Below are 18,016 nucleotides of genomic sequence, written 5' to 3'. Positions count from 1 at the left end.
AGCAGCCCAGGTTTGTGGTCATCTGGGATAATGTTAGTTTCCACCGGGCTGCTCTGGTCAGGGACTGGTTCACCAACCACAATAACTTCACAGTTGTATATTTGGCCCCTTACTCCCCATTTCTCAATCCGATTGAGGAATTATTTTCAGCTTGGCGTTGGAAAGTGTATGACCGCCAACCACATGCCCGCCTGCCTCTTCTGCAAGCAACGGAAGAGGCATGCGGAGACACTGAGGTGGGGTCAGTCCAGGGTTGGATACGGCAAGGAGATTATTTTCCCCGTTGCCTAGCCAGGGATGACATTGCTTGTGATGTGGATGAGGTGATGTGGCCAGACCCTAACAGAAGGTGGGATCCATAAACCATCCACCCTATCCCTTACAATGCCATAAAATAGTTTAAAATGATAATATTCAGTATTCATACAACAAGTAAATATGAATTGCATGATTAAATGTTGTAAACATAGTGAAAACATGGGATAACAAAGCTGTCATTCAGCATAACGGGTGACGTGGTATAACATGAAACTTTTGTTGTGCTGAAGGACAAAAGCGTGATACCGAAGGACGAATTTCATACATAAACACATTTAACAGGCAGTTCCCTTGGCCACCTATATAAAGTAATGACCTTGACCTATAAAGATTATCCTACCTTTTCATATTTAATATAGATTTTTATAAAATAATAACATTAAAAGTATGTTTTCTGTGTTGTACTGAAGGGACATGTGTTTTTGTTACACAGGTTACTAGAGGATGAAAAGGTGAACTCATCAAATATTTCAGAGAGATTTACTCACCTCATCACGTTGATAGAGGGTCTTCAATGGGTCTTCTTTGTGATGTCACACACGGTCACATGATCATGTGATATGCTTTAAAATGGCTTTTTACCTTTGTTATACTGAATGACATTGATGAAGCGCCAAAGTCCGGACAAAAGTTATTCAAGTTTTTAAATATTTTTTTTAGATCCAGTATGTGCCCATTATTTAATATATCGTTGCAAACACTAACACAATTATGCCATGGGTGTTCATTTATATTTTTAGGATGAATTTCTACATTTTAAAAACACTTTTGTCATTAGATTTCTAACCCAGTTACACTGAAGGACATTTTGACACTTTAGGGCTCAATAACTCTCTTAATTTAATAGTTTGCAACACAAATATTTTGGGGTCAAAAGAAGGGTAAGAGTTGAGTGATTTAATATTATATTTATACATATTTATCTTTTCTTATCTAGTCTTTGACCCACAAGTGTTTTCATGTGTGTGTGTGTGTGTGTGTGTGTGTGTGTGTGTCAGGGCAAGGGTGTCGTTTCTCTCCAGTGTGCACTGGAGATAGATACGCCTTCTCGCTGAAACTCTTCCCACACACAGAGCAACTATAAGGTCTCTTTCCTGTGTGAGTCTTCTCATGTCTCAGCAGTTGTTTAGACAAGGCAAAGCTTTCCCCACACACTGAACAGTAGTGGGGTGTCCTTGCATGTTGCAGAGAGTGGTCCTTTAACTGATCTGGACGGCTGAAACCCTTCCCACACACAGAGCAGGAGTAAGGTTTCTCTTCTGTGTGTAACCACTGGTGCCTTCTCAATATTGAGGCGAAACCAAACCTCTTGTCACATTTGGAGCAGACGTAAGGTTTCTCTCCAGTGTGCACTTTCTGGTGGTCTTGAAGATGTCTTTTTTCACGGAACTGCTTTCCACACACAGAGCAAGGGTAAAGCTTTTCTCCTGTGTGTATTCTCATATGTATTAGCAGTTTTTATAACTTTAGGCAATCTCTTCGGCACACTGAACAGCAGTGAGAGCTCTTAACTGTTTGATTCTCCTGGTGATGTTCAGGTTCTCCTGATGTAAAGGGACTCTCCTCTTGGTCAGAACTCTGATATGGATTCTCTCCTGTTTGAATAAGACAAGATAGATTTAACAAATGAGCTAACGACCCAACAATATATTGTCATGGGAGTCAAGGTCTTTGACACACCATTCTAGGGTTGTCCCGATACCAGTAACGCAACACTCAGAAGTATCGTGACTACGAAACAAAACATAACACAATTCTTTAGGAAAACAGTCCTAATGTTGTCACCCAGAGTCCTGTATGTTCATTTTCTAAGGTATAGCACACAACGTTTTACATAAAGTACGTTTATTAAGGACCATAGAGTTTAATCTGCTTTGTGTTGTTTTTTTCTGCCATGGATAATCTTGTGTCATAGTATTGCGATATTGGTATTGCGAAAACCATCTCCATGTACCATGATGAGGATCCAATCCAGCTTCTTCTCCTTCAGCATTCATCAGACCACCAATATCCTCCTCGTCTTCATCATTTTCTTCCTCTTTCATTCCTTCGATTGTAGCGTTCATCTCAGCTATTTGACTGAGGTCCTCAAACTCAACAGGTGCTCTATAAGCATGAGTCTTCTGATGTCTACGGAGGTTTTGAGGACGTATGTACCTCTGGCCACATTCAGCGCAACTGTAAGGTCTCTCTCCTGTGTGCCAGGCATTGGAGCTGAAAGGGTCTTGGATAACTAAAACACTTGCCGCAGACAGAGCACGGTTTATCTCCTGAATGCGTCCTGAAGTGATCCTTCAAGGTGGATGATTGAGTAAAACTCTTCCCCCACACATAGCAGGAGTGGATTTTCTCTCCTGTGTGTAATTTATGGTGTCTTTTCAAGGCTGAAGTGAAAGCAAAGCTCTTGTCACAGTCGGGGCAGGCATAAGGTTTCTCTCCAGTGTGCACTTTCTGGTGGTTTCGAAGATGTATTTTTTCACGGAACTGCTTCCCACACACAGAACAACTGTACGGCTTATCTCCTGTGTGAGTTCTCATGTGTCTTTCCAGTGATGAAAGCTTTTGGCAATCTCTTCCACACACTGAACAGCAGTGAGAGCTCTTAGCTGTGTGACTCTCCTGGTGTTGTTCAGGTTCTCCTGATGTAGAGGGACTCTCTTCCTGGTTATTCTCTCCTATGGGAATAACAAAGCATTGGTTAAACAAAGCAGCAAACTAGTTCATGTTGGATCATTCATAGAAATAGAATCCAATCATTCAATTCAATGATGTCACAATGGGTGGACTGAAGATACCCAGGTTAGAACAAGAGGATTCTAATATCCCGTTTTTGCAGAAAATGCAGAAGAATTCTAAAAATCGGGACCAACAATGCAAGCAAATATGGCTGAGAGTGAATGTTAGCAGTGTAATCCAGCATCAGCTGATAGAACATTTCAAAATGGAAATGATTGCATCACAATACAAGGCAGCCATTGCGAGTGTACCCATGAGTTTACCAGTCAAATTGCCAGGGTTAGAGGTTCCAAACCCTTCCTAGGAATTCTATTTTTATGGTATTGTTGTTTGACTGCAGTCTGACTGTCACATTCTCATACTCGGACCAACGTGCAGCGTGATCTGGGTTCCACGTCTTTATTTATTTAAAGTAAGTGAACCACATAACAAAACAATAAAGAATAACGAAACGTGACGACAATGGAGTGCTGACATACAACTACACATAAACAATATCCCACAAAACACAGGTGGAAAAATGCTACTTAAATATGATCCCCAATTAGAAACAACGATAGCCAGCTGCCTCTAATTGGGAATCAAAACCAAAACCCCAACATAGAAAAAACAACCTAGAACCTCACATAGAAAATATAAACTAGACTAACCCCCCTAGTCACACCCTGACCTACTCTACCATATAAAATATAAACTAGACTAACCCCCCTAGTCACGCCCTGACCTACTCTACCATAGAAAATATAAACTAGACTAACCCCCCTAGTCACACCCTGACCTACTCTACCATAGAAAATATAAACTAGACTAACCCCCCTAGTCACACCCTGACCTACTCTACCATAGAAAATATAAACTAGACTAACCCCCCTAGTCACACCCTGACCTACTCTACCATAGAAAATATAAACTAGACTAACCCCCCTAGTCACACCCTGACCTACTCTACCATAGGAAATATAAACTAGACTAACCCCCCAAGTCACACCCTGACCTACTCTACCATAGGAAATATAAACTAGACTAACCCCCCAGTCACGCCCTGACCTACTCTACCATAGAAAATATAAACTAGACTAACCCCCCTAGTCACGCCCTGACCTACTCCACCATAGAAAATAAGGACTCTCTATGGTCAGGACGTGACACTGATTCCCCACCATTTTTCCCCCAAACTGTACACCTGCTCACTCCCCATCATGGATTTACAAAATACTGGGTCAGTGTTAGCATTGGCTAGTGGGAGTTTCTTACATCACTCTATTCCTATTGAATCCATAAGAGGGACTGAATTAACGCACCCTTAATGAAGAAAAGGAGAGAATGGGATCTCCACTTACCATGATGAGTAGGATCCAACCCAACTTCTTCTCCATCAGAATTGATCAGACCACCACCAACTTCTTCTTCTTTTACCTGCAGTTCCTCGAAGGCATCACTAATCCCAGGTATCTGACGGAGGCCCTCGGGGTGCTCGGGTAACGTTGACACATGGTCGTTGGAGGTACAGTCAGTCGGTGGATCAAGAGCATCACCGTCATCAGGGACCTGGCCAGCCTCGCTAGAGTGGATTTGCTGATGTCTTCTCAGACTTCCTGATTGTGAGAAGCCCCCCCCCCCCCACAGTCAGGGAACTGGTAAGGTTTCTCTCCAGTGTGCATCCTCTGATGGGCCCTCAGGTGTGTGGATTCAGAGAACCCCTTCCCACAGACGTCACAGACGTGACCCCTTTCTCGCGTGTGTCTTTTCTGGTGTTTAGTGAGATTCCACGATGTAGAGAAAGTCATTCCACAGATAGAGCAAGAGTGAGGTTTCTCTTCTGTGTGCATCCACTTGTGTTTCAGGAGTACTGTGTGCTTCAGCAGGTGCATTTTCATGGCTCCTGTGTGAGCAAACCTCTTCCCACAGTCAGGGCAGGGGTAAGGTTTCTCTCCTGTGTGTATTTTCTGGTGTTTGTTAAGGTTGCCCCTCTCACTGAATTGCTTCCCACACACAGAGCAGGAGTATGGTTTGTCACCGGTGTGTGTTCTCATGTGTTTGTGAAGGTCTGATAACCTTTGCCAACCTTTTCCACACACAGAACAGGGGTAAGGCTTCTCTCCTGTGTGTATCCTCATATGTATTTGCAGTTTTGATAACTTTTTGCATTCTTGTCCGCACACTGAACAGCATTGAGAGCCCTTAGCTGTGTGATTCTCCTGGTTTTGTTTAGGTTCTCCTGAATTAGAGGGACTTGCTTCGCTCTCAGAGCAGTGGTCATGTCTCTCTGCTATGGGAAAAAGATAGTATGGATGAACTCAAATTGGTCAATACCCTGACTATTTCAAACTGTTTGGTCCTGACTAATTAACTATGTTTCTCCTACTCCTAAACAACAGAAATAGTACAAATTAACCCTTGAACTCACCAAAAGCAGGACCTTCCTCCTCTTCTTTTACTTTAACATTGAGTACCAGCCTCCTCTACAGCTACAGACACCTGCTGTTGTGATCTCTGTCCAGCCTGTTGTCTCTCTCCTGTGTGCGTTCTCTGGTGTTTTGTGGGACTTGACGATAAAGAGAAACTCTTCCCACACATAGAGCAGCTGTATGGCTTCTCTCCATTGTGTACTTTCTGGTGTCTGTTCAGAATTCCCTTCTCACTAAATTGTTTTTTTTACTCCTGATGTAGAGGGACTCTCCTCACTGTCAGAGCAGTGGTCAGGTCTCTCTGCTGTGGTAAAGACATGAGTATGGATTAACTCAAATTAGTCAACACCCTGACTGAGTCAAAATGTTTGTTCCTGACTAAACAGAAAATAAATACTGTCAAATTATAGGGTCCATACTTTTCTCAAATGCTACATGTTAGCTTTTCCCATGAGATAACCTGGCACAGTTAGCCCTAAGCTAACCACCAGAGGGATATTCTAAACCTCCAAAATCAAGGTTGCTCCACTTAAAATCAAATACAATGTTATTGGTCGTGTACACACAGTATTCTGCCGTTGTTATAGCAGGTGCAGCGAAATGCTTATGTTTCTAGCTCCAACAGTGCAGTATTACCTAATTATACAAAACAATACATACAAATCCCACCAAAATGTATCAGAACAGTCCGGAATATATATAGAATGGTGTGTATGGACAGTATGGACAGTATATGAATAGAAAAGGTGTGTACAGCAGTAGTTACACAAGATAAGCATTGAGCATCATTACCTCCTCCTTTAGACTATGTGTCAGAACACCCAGAATCCCCTGTATCACATCCGGCCGTTCTATAAGTGAAGATAAGAGACGGTGCCAGACAGGAACCAACCCTATGACTTATGCCTATGTGACGTGTCTGTAACCAGTATAGAAGGGAACTAAACTAAATGGCCCCAAAAAGAGCTCACTTCAGACAGGTACTTTATGCTCACTTCAGACAGGTACTTTATGCTCACTTCAGACAGGTACTTTATGCTCACTTCAGACAGGTACTTTATGCTCACTTCAGACAGGTACTTTATGCTCACTTCAGACAGGTACTTTATGCTCACTTCAGACAGGTACTTTATGCTCACTTCAGACAGGTACTTTATGCTCACTTCAGACAGGTACTTTATGCTCACTTCAGACAGGTACTTTATGCTCACTTCAGACAGGTACTTTATGCTCACTTCAGACAGGTACTTTATGCTCACTTCACACAGGTACTTTATGCTCACTTCAGACAGGTACTTCAGACAGGTACTTTATGCTCACTACAGACAGGTACTTTATGCTCACTTCAGACAGGTACTTTATGCTCACTTCAGACAGGTACTTTATGCTCACTTCAGACAGGTACTTTATGCATCTAAGTTTGACTGTGACCCTCCAGCTTGCTGACAATAAAGAGGGATTAATTGACTATTGACTTTGAGTGTCCCTGTGTAAGGTTTTCTACAACAAGCTCTTACACTAAAAGGGCACTATCATCATTTCCACAATTTCACAGTATTATTCCAACTTCATAGTGTAGAATTATATACACTGCTCAAAAAAATAAAGGGAACACTTAAACAACACAATGTAACTCCAAGTCAATCACACTTCTGTGAAATCAAACTGTCCACTTAGGAAGCAACACTGATTGACAATACATTTCACATGCTGTTGTGCAAATGGAATAGACAAAAGGTGGAAATTATAGGCAATTAGCAAGACACCCCCAATAAAGGAGTGGTTCTGCAGGTGGTGACCACAGACCACTTCTCAGTTCCTATGCTTCCTGGCTGATGTTTTGGTCACTTTTGAATGCTGGCGGTGCTTTCACTCTAGTGGTAGCATGAGACGGAGTCTACAACCCACACAAGTGGCTCAGGTAGTGCAGCTCATCCAGGATGGCACATCAATGCGAGCTGTGGCAAGAAGGTTTGCTGTGTCTGTCAGCGTAGTGTCCAGAGCATGGAGGCGCTACCAGGAGACAGGTCAGTACATCAGGAGACGTGGAGGAGGCCGTAGGAGGGCAACAACCCAGCAGCAGGACCGCTACCTCCGCCTTTGTGCAAGGAGGAGCACTGCCAGAGCCCTGCAAAATGACCTCCAGCAGGCCACAATATGTTAAAAACAAATATTGGCTGTTGTGGAATTTGCTAGAGGAAAATAATCACGTTGTCAGCTGGTTGTGTTAGCATAGGGCTACGTTATCTCATGGGAAAGGCTTAAGCAAGAGTTCTCAAGTATGGACCCATTACATATCTACGCAACAAAATAAACAGTTTAGCTCACCAAAAGCAGGATCTTCCTCCTTTTCTTTCACACCCAGTACTAGAATAGACAACTGTTGTTGTGATCCCTGTCCACGAGATTGGTTCAGGTAAGAAGCAGCTACATTTTTGGCATGGACATGATGTCTTTGACTGTATTGGTTTGCTGATGAGGAGAATCTATTCCTACAGAGAGAGCAGGGGTAAGGTTTCACCGTAGTGTGAACTCGCTGGTGTCTTCTGAGGAGTGCCAAAGCTGAGAAACTCTTATCACACTGAGAGCAGTGGTGCGGTTTCTGTCCGGTGTGCTGTTGCATGTATATCTTGAAAGTCCACGATTGGCTGAATTCCTTCCCACATTCTGAGCAGCTGTATTGTGCGACACTAGTGTGGGATTGTTTGTGTCTTGCTAGAGAACTACGGTGAACAAAGGTATTTTTACAGGATGTACACTGGTAAGGTTTCTCTCTATCAGCATAGACAAAAACACCAATTTCCTCCTCCTCCTCCTCTTTGACATTAATTGCCAGCTCCTGTTACTCGTCTTCGATTTTGATATTCATAGTTCGACTGCCTGATGACGCCGTATCTGGAATTCCCAGTGTACACTGGTTGCTATGGTTACTGGCATGGCTGCATTGACGTTTGCGAAGATCTTCGGTCGAAGCGAAACCCCTCCCGCAATCAGAGCACTCGTAAGGTTTCTCTCCAGTGTGCATAGTCTGATGCTGCCTCAGCCTCGATGGTGACTCGTATCTCTTCCCACACTGTGAGCATTGGTAAGGTTTTGGTGTGGGTGCTCCTGTATGGCGTCGTACGTGTCTCGATAGAGTTCCCTTACAGCCAAAGCTCATCTCGCAGTAGGAGCACTGGTGAGGTCTCTCCCCTGTGTGCTTTCTCATGTGCATCTTCAGTTCAAATGCAGAGAAACATTCCTTTCCACAATCGGAGCACGGGTGCTTCTTTGTCGCGTCTGGCTGCTTCTCTCCAGGGTGGGTCATCTGATGTCTTTCCAGATGGGGCTTCAGTGTGAATCGCTTCCCGCACACAGAGCACTGGTAAGGCTTCTCTCCTGTATGTGTTCGGAGGTGTCTCTTCAGTTTGGAGGGGTGAACAAAGTCTTTTCCACATACTGGACAGACGGAAGACTCCTTAGCAGGTTTTGTGTGTGTTCTCAGGTGTCTGTTGAAATTAGATGGGTGAGCGATCTCTATTCCACATTCTGGGCAGCGCCAAAGCTTCTTAGCCGTAGGACTCTCCTGGTGTTGTTCTGCTGATGCCTCTTCACTAGAGCTGGAGTTTGGACTCTCTCCTGTTACAATAGGACAAGAAAAGTTAAATGACAAATTAGGGATGCACGATATAAATCGGTGAACATATCGGAATCGGCCGATATTAGCTAAAAATGCCAACTAGTTTAACGCCGATGTGCAAAACTGATGTCAAAGCTGACGTGCCAAACCTATATAACGTAGGTACATGACGTAATGACGCCACGTAACATTTTGCGCTACACGTGCAACACAGCATTCCTAACCTAGCCCACAATGTCTGCTGTGTGGATCGAGCAGTCAACAATTCGAGTAGTCATTAGAAAGAGTAAGACAACTCAAAAGCGAAATCCATTCACGCCAAGATAATGGAATTCATTGCCCTTGACAATCAACCGTTCTCTGTCGTGGGTGATGTTGGCTTTCGCCGACTGGTCGAGCATCGGTACACATGTTGCCCTACCGGAGTTACACAGTAATGGCATCACTGTTATTAGCTTTACAACATACTATGGAAGGCCGTTTGGGTCTTTGTGTGTCAAAAAAGATACAAGTCAAATAACACTATTTGACCCGTTAAATAAGCGTTTAATATTTGACACGTTAAATAAGCGTTTAATTTGACACGTCAAATAACACAGTTCTATTATAGAATGTTGTGTGTTCTGAATTTGCACGTGCAAGCCAAGCGCCACCACTACTATCAGTAGCACTGTCAAAGCTGTACAAGTCTGCAAACAAGCAAACACAGGCCACAAACGATGTGTTTACAATACTGTAATAAAGCATTATTTGTTCGACCGCAACTTCTGGGGCAGCTAGCTAGCTTTAGTTTGGTACCTAGCTTTAGCTTGGTATCTAGCTTTAGTTTGGTATCTAGCTTTAGCTTGGTATCTAGCTAGCACCAATACAACTATCCTGAAAACAATGACCAGTAGAAACTGCAGTCATTTTCATTATTTTTAGCATTATTCTTGTGAGTAAGTATTAGCTAGGTAGCAACTTGTTTTTCGCTTTTTGAAATTGAACAGCTACTTAACCTTGTTGCCCAAAGCTAACGTTATAAGCAGCCAGCTAGCTTCATCTGGCTAGTGTGCTAAAATGCTAAAATGACTTAAATGTAGTGTCGCTCGATCGGACCTGGTGATGTGTTGTAAAGCTAGCCACAATAAGGATTAGGCACAATAGTGGAATTTGTGGTTTGCCTTCAAAATAAAAGTACCTCTTTGAAAGTGATGCAGAAGGTTACAATTGGTGGAATCATGCCAAATGTAAACTAGATAATGTTAAACAAGGTTGGCACGTGAAGCAATGAAATGGGGTATCAGTCTACTCGGTGACACTCACAGAACACAACTGTGAAGAGTTTACGCAAATATTAGCGTTGTAGCTCTTATTACGGGACTGTGACTGTGTGAAATCACCTCCCCAGTCAGCCTGTTGTGTGTATTGACATTTTATATTGCCATGTACAGCTTTACCTAAGGATTGGGGATCAATGAAATGGGGTATCAGTCTACTCAATACCCAATATATTTTTCCCAACATCCTCCTCAGAGTTATCAGACTCCAAAACATCCAGTATTGTTTTTCCTCTGGAATTGTGTTCAATACACAGAGCAGGTTGACAATAAATGTGGCTCAATTCACAGTTGTTTCAGAGTCGCGCAAAAAGAGTTGCGACGCTCTAATGTTCTCTGGGAGTCACTGAGTTGACTGATACCCCATGTCATTGATCCACAATCCATAGGTAAGGCTGTACAGTGAAATAAGAATGCCCCACAATGCAATTCTAATGTCTAATACATCCAGTGTGATTTCAACAGATTTATGTCAAATTAACAAATGATTGTCTTCTGTTGATTTTAAATAACATCATTCCAACCTCATTTAGCATGATCTATTCAATTATGGCATAATTCTACTATTTGTATTCATTTGCATCACTGTCAATGAAATACTTTTATTTTGAAGGCTAACCGCAAAGTCCACTATTGTGGCTAATTCTTATTGTGGCTAGCTTCACATAGATGGGTCCGACCATTAATCAAATAAAACTGTCTTATAAATTAGGGTTATTTTAGATGATGACACCTAGCTAGATAGTTAGCTAGCTAACTGTAGCTACTTAAACAAATTGTCGTTTTGCTATGTTTATGGGGAAGAACATTGTTTGCATCCATGAGCTAGCTAGCTTTTTTTATGACCAGCACTGTAGGTGCGCGCGAGACAAGTTTATAGCATACGTATCGATGAATCGCTGTGACATGTGAAGTACGAGTGATAGTGTAATAAATGTGTAATAATAACTACGTAAAACATGTATGAACGCGTTAAATTATTATGTGACGTGCAGTCATATTCAGGTCCTGATTGGTCAACAAGCTTATTTGACACATCTAATAGTGTTATTTGACACGCAAAGACCCAAACGGCGTTCCATAGCATGAGAAATCCTGGTTGAGAATGAAACGACGAAACAACAAAACAGCACAGGAAGTGAAATAAATAGGTTTTGATTATGTTTTACTGGTAATGAGGACACAGGTAAATGGCAACAAAATAACTTTTTGGTCAGTGTGGTGTGTGTAACCTTTATTTAACTAGGCAAGTCAGTTAAGAAAAAATTCTTATTTACAATGGCGTCCTACCCCGGGCCAAACCTGGACGACGCTGGGCCAATTGTGTGCCGCCCTATGGGACTCCCAATCACGGCCGGATGTGATACGGCCTGGATTCGAACCAGGGACTGTAGTGACGCCTCTTGCACTGAGATGCAGTGCCTTAGACCGCTGCATCCTTGTGTGTGTGTTAACTGTTTAATTGTACTAGAATGCTTAAAAGGCCGCTAAAACTTTTAAATATCGGTTTCGTTTTTTTTGGCAAGGAAAATATCAAATATCGGTATCGGCCAAAAATGTCATATTGGTGCATCACTACAACAAATACATTATTCTATTATTTGTAATTGTCCTCTGTTTTTATTCTGCAATAGTGAATTAAACTTTTAGTGAATTAAACTGCTATATATGGCAGTGTTTTCACTATATTCATTTAAAAGTCTTGGCAGAAATATTTGTATGCTCCAAAATCATTTCCGCCACTCCAAAATATATGATAATTATTCAAATTAAAATGTTTTACAAATATTTCTGCCAATTACGCCATTTTCTTCTTCCCCGGGGTCAGATGAACTCTTGGATACCATGTTTATGTCTCTGCGTGCAGTTTAAAGGAAGCTGCTAACTAGCGTTAGCGCTATGAAACTTCTCTCAAACTGTGCGCAGAAACATAAACATGGTATCCATGAGTTCATCTGACTCTGGGGAAGTAGATTGCCCAAAATCTCGCACTTTCCCTTTAAGATCAGAGTGAGACCTTACAGTGTGTATTTGAACAGTGGTAGGAATGAGAGCCATAATGGCACTTTCCCTTTAAGATCAGAGTGAGACGTTACAATGTATATTTGAACAGTGGTAGGAATGAGAGCCATAAGGGCACTTTCCCTTTAAGATCAGAGTGAGACGTTACAGTGTTTATTTGAACAGTGGTAGGAATGAGAGCCATATAAGGGCACTTTCCCTTTAAGATCAGAGTGAGACCTTACAGTGTATATTTGAGCAGTGGTAGGAATGAGAGCCATATAAGGGCACTTTCCCTTTAAGATCAGAGTGAGACGTTACAGTGTATATTTGAACAGTGGTAGGAATGAGAGCCATAAGGGCACTTTCCCTTTAAGATCAGAGTGAGACTTTACAATGTGTATTTGAACAGTGGTAGGAATGAGAGCCATAAGGGCACTTTCCCTTTAAGATCAGAGTGAGACTTTACAGTGTTTATTTGAACAGTGGTAGGAATGAGAGCCATATAAGGGCACTTTCCCTTTAAGATCAGAGTGAGACGTTACAGTGTTTATTTGAACAGTGGTAGGAATGAGAGCCATAAGGGCACTTTCCCTTTAAGATCAGAGTGAGACGTTACAGTGTTTATTTGAACAGTGGTAGGAATGAGAGCCATATAAGGGCACTTTCCCTTTAAGATCAGAGTGAGACCTTACAGTGTATATTTGAGCAGTGGTAGGAATGAGAGCCATATAAGGGCACTTTCCCTTTAAGATCAGAGTGAGACGTTACAGTGTATATTTGAACAGTGGTAGGAATGAGAGCCATAAGGGCACTTTCCCTTTAAGATCAGAGTGAGACTTTACAATGTGTATTTGAACAGTGGTAGGAATGAGAGCCATAAGGGCACTTTCCCTTTAAGATCAGAGTGAGACTTTACAGTGTTTATTTGAACAGTGGTAGGAATGAGAGCCATATAAGGGCACTTTCCCTTTAAGATCAGAGTGAGACGTTACAGTGTTTATTTGAACAGTGGTAGGAATGAGAGCCATAAGGGCACTTTCCCTTTAAGATCAGAGTGAGACGTTACAGTGTTTATTTGAACAGTGGTAGGAATGAGAGCCATATAAGGGCACTTTCCCTTTAAGATCAGAGTGAGACATTACAGTGTATATTTGAACAGTGGTAGGAATGAGAGCCATATAAGGGCACAGCCACTGCTTGCTCCTCTTCCTCTCCCTACAGTGCAGTGGGGCAGCATCTGTTCTATTTCAGATGCTGTCAACATTATTACATTGTCATGCATTTTGGAATAGAATGCCCTTTTAAAAGAGCCCTCAGAAATGACCTTCTCACAGTCGTTCTACAAAACAACCCCCCCCCCCCCCCCCCCCCCCTGCTACCTTCGCCACCGCTGCTGAAAAGAATCCTGGGGGAAACACTGTATGAAACAGAACTATATAATCCCATTGCTATTACTAATTCAGTAACTATGGTAATATTTACCAGTATTATCCACGTCCCAGTCTTCCTCCTCTTTGACTACAATGTTAAATCTGGGTATTTCACTGCAGTTGTCGATGTCTCTATGGTTAGAGTCAGGAACCAGTGACTCTGGAGGTTTGGGTTCAGTGGAGGAGCAGGAGAGAGGGGGGTTGGACGGGTCAGCAGAATCCTAAAATAAAGAATGACTTGTTATAAAATAGCGACATTCATCATCAGCTACTACTTGTGTCTATCGGAGTTCCAAAACGTGTACGCACCGCAGTGTTCTAGAACGTTTGCTTTAATACTTTTGGAATTGCGTCCCATTGTGTTGAAATTGTGGGAAGGCGTGCGTTCGGGCTGTGTCCCCCGCTGTGCGTCAGAGCTGCGTAACTGTGTCACAATGGGATGTCGCGCCTCAGCGTCTTTGGACTACGATTTACGCTTAAAGGCGCCCGCAAACATAGGTTCGGTTTGCTCCGAGGAGAAATCGGCGAAGCGAATGTCTGTATTCACAAACTCCAGAAAGACATTTGCTTGAAAAACTAGAGAAAGGCAATATTACTGTTGTTTGTCCCTCTTGAGCCACTGTAGCAACTACATAGCGAGAAACACTTCCTCAAAATAATCAGAATTCATCTAAGATAAATCAAGAAATCTGTAATTAATAATTTAGACGTCTTTACCGAGAAGGTCTTAGTCGCAGAATCTAACTAAGATACTTTGTGCAGTATTTCTAAAGTGGAAAAATGTGCATGAAAACTAGCCGTCTCTCGTTGAATGACAACAAAAACTTAATTGAAGAATCCCATTCCCACTCCTACAAGGAAAAAGAACAAGGAGCCAGGATGCATAAATGTGCATTGGTGTAAAGTACTTCAGTAAAAATACTTTAAAGTACTAGATACGTTTTTATTTGTATCTGTACTTTACTATTAATATTTTTCAAAACTTTTACTTTTACTCCACTACATTCCTAAAGAAAATCATGTACTTTTTACTCCATACATTTTCCCTACGCCCAAAAGTACTTGTTACATTTCGAATGCTTAGCAGGACAGGAAAATGGTCCAATTCATGCACTTTCCAATTTATCCCTGGTCATCCCTACTGCCTCTGATCTGGTGGAGTCACTAAACAGAGAACATCCCTGGTCATCCCTACTGCCTCTGATCTGGTGGAGTCACTAAACACAAATGCTTCATTTGTAAATTATGTCTGAATGTTGGAGTGTGCCCCTGGCTATCCGTAAATTAAAAAAATCAAGAAAAATCATGCCATTTGGTTTGCTTAATATAAACAATGTGAAATTATTTTTACTTTCACTTTTGATACTTAAGTATATTTTAGAAATTACACTTAGTTTTGATACTTAAGTATATTTAAAACCAAATACTTGCTGGTTGACTTTCACTTTTACTTGAGTCATTTTCTATTAAGGTATCTTTACTTTTACTCAACTATGACAATTGGTTAGTTTTTGCAACACTGTAAATGTGAAGCATCCGGTTGGCGTTTCCACACTACCAAATATGGTGATGAGAGGAAACCCAGTGGCCGGCTGTGGGAGAAGATGGAGTGAGATGGATTTTGGCCGACATTCTGAAACATTTCTCATCGATTAAACATTTGATCGCCGTTCAGTATTCTGTTTCCAAAACTAGAATCTGTGACAGAGTGGACTGCGTTTTGTAGACTTTACCCTTTGCCAAAGTTTCCATGAAATTGTGTTGTTTAGAAGGACGTATTGAGCACCCGCGCATTTCAGAGTAGACGTTCCCTAACGCAAATATGCAAATAAATGCTAGGATCTCACTAGCTCGCGTTTGGCTCTGCCCACTTCCTTGCTTGTTCTGCAAACTATGATAAATTTCCTCCCATCGGAAACGACAGGCTCTGGTCTATACTGGGTTAGTTATACAAAAAGATTTGGTAACACTGTTGACCAATCACCGACGAAGGGGCGTAGACTTCAGCTACCAAATTTCAACTTGCCTCAAGAAAAGAAAAAGTGTGCTCGAACGTCACAAATGTTCGTCATAATACATGTGCGCACTGTTTCCACTGGAAAGCACGCGACGGGCTCTAGGCAACGCCATCCAGACTGGTTTAGCATTAAACCACCTGACATTAGCTACAGTCATTCCATAGAGGACGCACCATTGTAGATGTTCTATTATAGCATCACTGAGAGCATGGGCAGCGCCATTGAGGCTCTCTCCATTTTGAAGTAGTCCATTTTCTTCTTCTGCTACTTCTATGAGTTGGTAAACAAACTGAAAGGGTGCATTCTGCCACCTGGAGTGTGTTATTTGAACAGTTCTAAAGCCAAGGTTGGCAATTGACTGTCACCTGCAGCGTTGGAACGTTTGCTCACAAATATAATTAATTGGCTGATCCCTCCTGATAACCTGGATGGAATTATGAGATCCTTCCGTAACCCACAGGAAGTCCCACCCAGTTGATTACTTCAAAATGGTGAACGTCCTCAATGGTGCTAGTCCTCCATCTATCTCTATGAGTCTTTCTCGCCTCATCCATCATGAATTCTTCTTTTGCTTCCTAGGAATTATGTAGTTAGCGCACTGAATTATAGCAGTTATTCTGAAATCACCGTCATCATTCCACTGACCGTTCACCACGAGTCCACATGAGCTATTTAGCTAATTGCTTTCTATGCAGAACTGTTTGAAAACTAGCTAAGTCAGCGAGCAGTAAGCTAGGCTTTAGCTAACAAGCTAACTTACTTTCCTATACCCGATAACAAAAGGATATGGAATTGTGGTTGGTAATCGTTGGTTCCACGAGTCCGTATTTGGCAATATCAAAATCTACTTTAAACCGTATGTATCAAATGATATCGGACACGTTTTCACACACTTGCAAAATAACCCAGCTAGCTAACTATCAACGTTAGTATGTTTCTTCTTCCGGGTTAGATTCCTCAGACGATCCGCGTTAGCGCCACCATCTGTTCTGGAGTTCAAACAAATGGGACTTTGTCTACAGTACAGTAGTGTACATACAGCACAGTATGATATAAACAGGGTTGGGTAAGTTACTTTCGAAATGTAATCTGTTACCGGTCCAAAATTGTACTCAGTAGGATTACCCAAACTCAGTAATGTTATCTGATTACTTCCCCTTAAGAGGCATAGATGGGTTGGTTGTTTAGTAACAAAACCAAACACATTCGCAACTATGGGGAAAACAGAGTTGGCTGATGCCGCGTTCACATGCTGTTCAGAACGAGGAAGACATTTCCGACTTGCTGATTCGTTGAATACAGCAGGTGTATAACTACAAGTTAGCAAGTCGAACATTTCATAGTTTCGACTAGCACTTGTACTTAGCATTAGACTGTTGACAACATGTATACTATATTTAATCTCCAAATGTATAATTGAAAACAAATACATCGTTATGGTTGTTGGTTAGCTTGCTAGTGAATTTTTGCCATATTAGCATAAACATGACATCAGTCAAAACACCTCAAAACAAGACATTAATACAACGAGCACCACCTATGATTCCCCACATGGCAACTTATTTTACTCCTTTTTCTCCCCTATTTTGTGATTTCCAATTGGTAGTTACATTCTTGTCCCATCGCTGCAACTCCCGTACGGACTCAGGAGAGGCGAAGGTCGAGAGCCGTACGTCCTCCATAACAGGACCAGCCAAGCCGCACTGCTACTTGAAACACTGCTCGCTTAACCCGGAAGCCAGCCGCACCAATGTGTCGGAGGAAACACCGTCCAACTGGCAACCATGTCAGCATTGCGCCCGGCTCGCCATAGGAGTCACTAGAGAGCGATGGGACAAGGACATCCCAGCCGACCAAAGCCTCTCCTAACACGGACGACGCTGGGCCAATTCTGCGCCGCCTCATGGGTCTCCTGGTCGCAGCCGGCTGATACACAGCCCGGGATCGAACCCAGATCTGTAGTGACACCTCTAGCATTGCGATGCAGTGCCTTAGACCGCTGCACCACACGGGAGGTCCCCATGGCAACCTCTTGTCACTGAGGGGGTTTGTTTATCTGGCCCGGGTTACACCGGTGGGAGGAGTTTGAACCAGGTGAAAAGTGATTGAATTAGTTTTGTAAGCGGGCTGCCTCCCCGGCATGAGCCAGGTGCTCTGGCTGACA

The 18,016-nt window shown here is 42.4% G+C and overlaps 1 protein-coding gene and 1 pseudogene across 1 annotated transcript; both read right to left on the bottom strand.

Annotated features, from left to right (window-relative positions):
- Positions 1-1,140: 1,140 nt before the first annotated feature.
- On the bottom strand, positions 1,141-4,671 carry LOC139541948 (zinc finger protein 79-like; annotated as a pseudogene).
- Positions 4,672-5,190: 519 nt separating this feature from the next.
- Positions 5,191-17,875, bottom strand: LOC139541943 (zinc finger protein 135-like). Its single transcript, XM_071346866.1, has 5 exons — positions 17,723-17,875; positions 13,887-14,055; positions 7,791-9,080; positions 5,462-5,766; positions 5,191-5,323 (listed from the first exon to the last, which is right to left on the bottom strand). The coding sequence occupies exons 1-3, from the start codon at positions 17,873-17,875 to the stop codon at positions 8,305-8,307; spliced, it is 1,098 nt and encodes a 365-aa protein (XP_071202967.1). The 3' UTR covers positions 5,191-5,323; positions 5,462-5,766; positions 7,791-8,304.
- Positions 17,876-18,016: the final 141 nt, after the last annotated feature.

Source organism: Salvelinus alpinus, chromosome 2, assembly GCF_045679555.1.
Source record: "Salvelinus alpinus chromosome 2, SLU_Salpinus.1, whole genome shotgun sequence".
Classification (NCBI taxonomy): Eukaryota; Metazoa; Chordata; class Actinopteri; order Salmoniformes; family Salmonidae; genus Salvelinus; species Salvelinus alpinus.
This window is presented reverse-complemented; position numbering and strand designations above follow the sequence as displayed.